The sequence below is a fragment of the Pundamilia nyererei genome, unplaced genomic scaffold (assembly GCF_000239375.1).
Source record: "Pundamilia nyererei isolate P.nyererei 1_Seehausen unplaced genomic scaffold, PunNye1.0 scaffold00367, whole genome shotgun sequence".
Lineage (NCBI taxonomy): Eukaryota > Metazoa > Chordata > Actinopteri > Cichliformes > Cichlidae > Pundamilia > Pundamilia nyererei.
The window spans coordinates 145,997-152,885 of NW_005187768.1; the positions used below are offsets into that span (position 1 = coordinate 145,997).

Genomic DNA, 6,889 nt, shown 5'->3' on the forward strand with positions numbered 1-6,889 from the left:
AAAACATTTTCTTAAAACGTGTTTTTAAAAACAAAACATCAAACGTTCCAGTTTTGTTCTTGCCTCTTCACTGAGGTCATTTATTTGATTCACCTGTGATCCTTACAGCACTGAGACAGTCAGCTTTATCTGTCTGTTGATGTTATTTTCTAAATGTAAAGCTGTCCTAAACACACCTGTAAAACCCTTTGAGACTAGTGTGTCAACAAAATGAAACGAACATTTTGAACCTGACCTTAATGACATTGTTCACTGTTTAATTTCAAGCTTCTGTTCTGTAAACGTGAATTGTTGCATTTTTACAGAGAAAATACCTCATTTAGTACTAAAGTACCTCAGATCATGCATTGAGTAATCCGTGTCACTTTCCCACCATTGAAAGCCACAGACACAGACACAGAAAAGTGGCAAAAATAAACCAATATAAGTATAAGAACAAGTAAAATGCGGCTTTTTCGTGTTATATTATTACACAGCAGAGATTATAATACTTAACCTCTTAATGCCCAGTTCATCATATTTGGTTTGTACAGTTTTTGTGAGGTTTTTTTTTAGATTTCTCTATTCTCTGTAATTCTTTTCCCCAAATACTAAACAAATTGCATGAATAAATAAATAATAAAAACGTGAATAAAAAAATAAATCAATTATGATACAAATCAAAACGCATACATGCAAATTAATATTAATTTTTAAAAACATGTGTCAGAAGTTTAATAAATCATTTTCCAGCTGTAATGTTTATTATTTCATGGTTCAGGCATTAGAGGGTTAACAATGTGCATGTAGTACAACTGCGTGGTGCATCTTTTTATGTCGTATAACTAAAATATTATTTTGATTCTCATTAAAACGATTGTTAATTTTTTTCTGATTTAACTGTGTTTAGTGTAAAAAATCAGAACGATGTCTTGTTGTTTAACAATTTTATGGCACCCATTGCATCATAGCAGCACACGTATAATTTTGCTATAATGCTATAAGATTAATACTGAGTTTAAAAAAACTTTCTAATTAACAGAAATACAATTAGAATGAAAATAGTGGAGACCATCTATAATTATTTCCTGTTTTTTTGTTTGTTTGTTGTTATCTCGCGCTCACGCTCTCTCTCTTCCATGCACAGTTTGACTCCATGTATGTCAGAACAGAAAAAGAAAAGTAAAGGAGCAATTCTAAAACTGCACTAACTTAATTACCTTTTCCCCATTTTTGTGCTCAAATTTTGCGTTGGGTGTAAATCTTGTGGTTTAAAACACATTACACAGTGTTTATTAAATAAGTATTTAACATCTAGGGCTTCTGAAATATTTAATATCACTGCCATGAAAAGAGTTTCCACGGCCCATTATGCAAATTCAGGCATCACTTGTTGGGCCATCCACACTTTTGCACGACAGCAGCGCAGAGTCTCCCCTAATGGTCCTCACTCAGTAAACACCGGTCCCCATGTGGATTTGAGACAACAAAAGATTAGCACTATTTGCAAATATGCAACTGAGTTCAAAGGCACGGCTCCCTCTCCTCGCTTCCCTTCTTTTGTTTTGCATGCACAGCTTTGAATGTGTAAGGCTTCAGCTGCAACAAGCTGCAAGATATTTTTTGGGGTTAAAGTAAAAATACCAAACTTTACCCATTAAGTTTTTCTTTTCTGACAGCGGAGTTGTTTGTTTGTTTGATTCGATGATCCAATAAATTTAATAAATAGATTTTTTACGTGGACTTTGGTTGAAAGAAATGTGTGTTTCACGTGTTTCTCTTTCACAAGAAAGAAAAGAAACTGATAAATTATAAAGAAGTTCGGTGTGAAGTGGGGCGGCGTTTAGAGACGGAGAAGTCCGCTAATAAACCACGCCCCACATCCCCACGAGGTCCCTGAGGGCCCTTAAATGAGGAGGCCTGGAGGTATAGAAACCAGTATCTACTCGGGCCTGTCTCGCAGTCTTTGAGACCCTTCCCTTCGGATTTAGGTCTGTTGACACACCTTGGAAATATGACTTCTTCCAACCCTGACCAGCGTCTGGAACATCTCCTCAGCGCCGTGGAGAGCGAGTTCCAGAAGGGCAGCGAGAAGGGAGACGCGTCCGAGAGGGATATTAAACTGACGCTGGAGGACGCAGACTTATGGAACAAGTTTAAAGAATTGACCAACGAGATGATTGTCACCAAGACGGGAAGGTAGGCCCAGCGTGTGGGGAGACCTGGTGGTGTTCTGTGGGAACGGGGCCGGGCGCATTTTACGCGCGGCGTTTTAAATGTGTTTGCAAATTTGAAATTAAATTGAAAATGTATAAAAACACGATTTTAAATCTGACACGTCAGCACGGGAGCGCTGTTTGTGTTGTTTCAGGGGCCTTTGCAGGTTTAAAAGATGTTAATTAAACTTGTGTTTCTGTAAACTGTAAATTCACAAACCACATAAATTCTTATTTTTCTTTTTTCAGGAGAATGTTTCCGGTTCTGAGGGCCAGCGTAACAGGTCTGGACCCAAACGCCATGTACTCGGTATTGCTGGATTTCGTCGCCGCAGACAATAACCGCTGGAAGTACGTGAACGGGGAGTGGGTTCCCGGAGGCAAACCGGAACCCCAGAGCCCGAGCTGCGTCTACATCCATCCGGATTCCCCAAACTTCGGAGCGCACTGGATGAAAGCGCCGGTGTCCTTCAGCAAAGTCAAACTCTCCAATAAACTTAACGGCGGCGGTCAGGTGAGAGAGAAACGCACAGTTAAAATTATTAGTTACAATAACAGTAACTTAAAAAAAACAAAACTTTTCTTTTAAGAAACAATCATAGGATATGTTTAAAGATTTAATGATGTTCTGGTTTAGACACACCAAAATGGAGTTTAGTGCTTTTGTCAGAATGTTGGATTACTCTGGAGTTATTTCATGGCATCATAATGTAGATGATTTGTTTTAATATACGTAATTCAGTGAATGTTATTGCTTTCACTTGACATCATTTGTTGTCTTCTCTTGAGTGCAAAAAAAGATGAAATAGTGACATCAGTTCCTTTACAGATCATGCTGAATTCTCTGCACAAATATGAGCCGAGGATACACATCGTGAAGGTGGGAGGCATCCAGAAGATGATCAGCAGCCAGTCCTTCCCAGAAACACAGTTCATTGCAGTCACTGCTTATCAGAATGAGGAGGTCAGTGGTGTTAGAGTAGCCTGAGGATAAATCTCCATCTGAAACTGTTATCAGTGCTTACGTGTTTTACATATTGACTGAAATGCTAACAGCCGTTTGCTTCTTTCAGATCACAGCTCTGAAGATAAAGCACAATCCCTTTGCTAAAGCCTTCCTGGATGCCAAGGAGAGGTTAAGGCCGAGAACTCAGCTTACTCCTCAATGAGTCAAGTTAGCATGCTCTCATGTAGCATCTAATCCTGTCTTTTTGATTGCAGGAGTGACCATAAAGAAGTGTCCGATCATAGCACGGACAGTCAACAGTCTGGATATTCTCAACGTGAGTACTGGATGGCATCTTTGCATCAAGGCTGATGCTGGTTGTTACATGTATATATTTTAATTCTGACAGCTTCCATGCGTGACTCAGTTGTACACGTTTTTCCTCCACAGTTGGAGGTTGGTTCATTCCAGGCCAGAGTCCCATCTGCCCCAGCAGCAGCCCCCCTCAGTTCAGCAGCACAACAGGCCACTCTTCTGGATCCTACTGCGAGCGCTACTCCAGCCTGAGGAGCCACAGAGCGGCCCCGTACCCCAGCCACTACCCCCACCGCACCACCAGTACAAGTAAGACTCCTAGTCAACGTACTATATTGATGAAATAAATAAATGGAAGACCTGGAATTTGATTTGTGGTGCATTAATTTTAATTTCAGATAACTACATGGACAACACTTCAGGGACTCTGCCAACTCATGACAGCTGGTCTGCTCTTCAGATCCCCAACTCCACAGGCATGGGCACTCTGTCCCACACCACCAACTCCACATCCAATTCTAGGTGAGCTTATTTGGTTTTATGCTGCACTTTAGGCTGGGAAATTAGCACTGAAGCAATAAGTCACTCCAACCCTCTTCTTTCTCTGGTCCACAGTCAGTACCCTAGCCTCTGGTCAGTAGCTGGCACCACGCTCACCCCTTCAGGCTCGGCTTCGGGCTCCATACCTGGAGGTCTGACCTCCCAGTTCCTTAGGGGCTCTTCATACACAGGCCTGACCTCCTCGCTGCCTGTCTCCTCACCTTCCCCAATGTACGACCCCAGCCTGGGTGAGGTTGGGGTCGGGGAAGCCCAGTTTGAGAGTTCCATTGCCAGGCTGACTGCTAGCTGGACGCCTGTAGCTCAGACCTACTGAGCAGCTGAAGCTACCTGGCCATCGTCTACAGGGGTCAGAGGGATTTGGAGTAGGACCACAGACATGAACGCAGCTCCTGGAGAATATGTGGAAATTTCACCACGTCTAAAAGGATTTTGTGAAACAGCTTAGAGCAGAGGAGGGCATATAATTTCCCCAAGGAGCCACATGAGAAACTGGGACTGTTGTGGAGAGCCACACCGATTTGCGTATAGAGTGCCGCTCTCCACTACAGTCCCAGTTTCTAATCCAGCTCATTGGGAAATAATAATTGCCCACCCCTAGAGATATTTGAACAAGATGACTTGAATAAAGCTGAGAGAACTTTGAAATGGAAGACAATCAGTTTCCCTCTAAGAGATAAGCTTTAGAATAGCTGCACAGTCAGAAATTATTGCTCTTAGTAAATCCTCTATGCTTATTTCATATTTGTTACATGGTTGTGTGGCATCACCACCTTGCTGACATCACACAGCTAAAGTGAACTGAAGAGTATCTTGATGCACGCTAATCATCCAGGTAAGGAAATCTCCCAAACTTGTATCCCTTCATCTGGATGGAGTGTTGCAAAGGTTTCGTCACTCATCCCAGTGACTTCTTCAGTCATTTCACTTTTAGTATTAACTGTATAAGAGGAAAGGTTCTGCTAATATTAATGTGTATATGAGTGTATATAGAATAAATTTATGTCCTGTGTTTTTTCATATAAATGTGCCTTTTGTGAGTCCAATATAAATGTTCTGTGTTCAGACTGAGCGACATGTGCCTTCTACATCTTGTAAGGGAATAAAAAGATGCCCCCTACACAAGAGTCTGTATATATAAATCTATCTTATTTGTATCTGGTGAACTCTCTTGACTTTTATTTATGTCATTTAATAATAAATTATAAATGTTTGTTTTCTCAAATATTTCTTCCTTTTTTATTCTTGGCACCTCATGTTAATGTAAAACAATATAATATATATATTCAGATTCACATTTCAGCAGAGAGAGAAGACTATGAACAAATCCTAAGATGCAAACTCTTTCAGTGGCTGCATTTTTAATTTCTCTTGGCTATTTGGGCTGATTGGGACCTAATGAATGTAAAAACAAATAATTACATGAATTTTTTAATTAATTTATTTTTTACCTGAATTTTGTTTCTGAGAAAAATGAAAAATGAGATCTACATATGAGGACATTTGCTTTAAATTTCGATAGACCAGTGGCAATATAATGTCCTTGTAAGTGGATATCAGGCCCTTGTAGAGCAAAATTTAGTATTTTGGTCTAGACAACCCAAAATGTGATGTCCACATATGTGGATGCCAGGTCCTAGGAGGCTAAAGATGGACACAATCTTTAATTTGTAAACTACATAAACCAAACAAGTGCCATTGGCTGAATTGTTTTTTATTGTTCTTTACAGTGATTGATTAAAACACTGGTTTAATTAACAGAAACGCTTTCCTAATGTACCAAACACCTGTTCTTATTTTAGACCCTACAGGTTTTGTTCTCGAGGTGTAACTTTGTGTCGCTTTGCCCTCAACTTTAAACCTTTGGCCCTGCAACACAACCTCTCTTTAAATATCACCGACCACATGCTTGTACTAAAAGTGAATGTGGCTTCTCTGGCGTGACTGAAATGATGACTTGATGGTCCAATTTCAGAAATTTATAAGGGGTATTTACCATCACTGGCACCCTTTTGTCATAATCTGCATCAATGTGCGACGTACAGTTAGCACGTTCAGAACTGCATGTGAGGAAAGTCAAAGAACATGGACCCAATATGCTAACACCTGAATGAAATACACTGGGATATGCTAATTAATGGAACCATTCATTCAAAGTCAGCTATGTAATACTAGCAGGGACACAGTGGAACAAAACCAGAATCTATTCACTGTACCAAGCTTTTCATTTGGCAGCATAATCTGAACCATCATGTTATAATAATGTGCATTGTGCACTATCGTCAGTTGATCCCACAAAGGTGGGTAACTGTAAATGAAAAAACGACTTTCATAGTTTATAAATTATTCACATAGTGAATGAATTTGTGTTTATAAACAATAAGCAGTTTGTTAAATTTCCATAATTGAGTAAATACTCAAAAGTATTTTATGTATAAAATTATATACAGAGAGTCTCAAGACTAACAATAACTGGAAAACTGGATCTGAATAACAGCTGGGACCACAGCTTACATCAGAGTGTAAATTAAAAAAGAAGAAAAAGAACAGAAAGAAGAAAAACAATTACAGCTTCAGTGAACTCACACAAGAAAGCCAATTAGCTTTATGATTCAGGTTTCTGGTTGAATCAACCCAATTCCAGGTTCGAGGGGCTTGCACACTCATGATGTCAGTGGTGTGTGCGTGTGTGTGTGTGTGCGTGCGTGTGTGTGTGTGTCAGGCCCATGGAGGTTTTGGCCACAGTACAGTGATGGAGTGGTCCTCACCGAGGTGCAAATGAAGGCTGGCGGGTCACGGGGCCACAGGCAAACAGCAATGAAGCGGCAATGTGACCCACAGCTGGTGGGGCAGATCGCAGCAGCAAAGGTCCTGT

General features: G+C 40.3%; 1 protein-coding gene across 1 annotated transcript; it reads left to right on the forward strand.

Moving 5' to 3' along the window:
- The first annotated feature begins 1,903 nt into the window (after positions 1–1,903).
- On the forward strand, positions 1,904–4,487 carry tbxta (T-box transcription factor Ta). Its single transcript, XM_005752591.1, has 8 exons — positions 1,904–2,178; positions 2,445–2,709; positions 3,025–3,159; positions 3,269–3,330; positions 3,417–3,478; positions 3,592–3,765; positions 3,855–3,978; positions 4,072–4,487. The coding sequence occupies exons 1-8, from the start codon at positions 1,994–1,996 to the stop codon at positions 4,328–4,330; spliced, it is 1,266 nt and encodes a 421-aa protein (XP_005752648.1). The 5' UTR covers positions 1,904–1,993; the 3' UTR covers positions 4,331–4,487.
- Positions 4,488–6,889: the final 2,402 nt, after the last annotated feature.

Excerpts from the sequence above, each read along its gene's own strand:
- tbxta (XM_005752591.1), top strand. The coding sequence starts at position 1,994 with ATGACTTCTTCCAACCCTGACCAGCGTCTGGAACATCTCCTCAGCGCC. Across the intron at positions 2,710-3,024 it reads AACTTAACGGCGGCGGTCAG|ATCATGCTGAATTCTCTGCA; the intron begins GTGAGAGAGAAA and ends GTTCCTTTACAG. Across the intron at positions 3,766-3,854 it reads CCACCGCACCACCAGTACAA|ATAACTACATGGACAACACT; the intron begins GTAAGACTCCTA and ends TTTTAATTTCAG.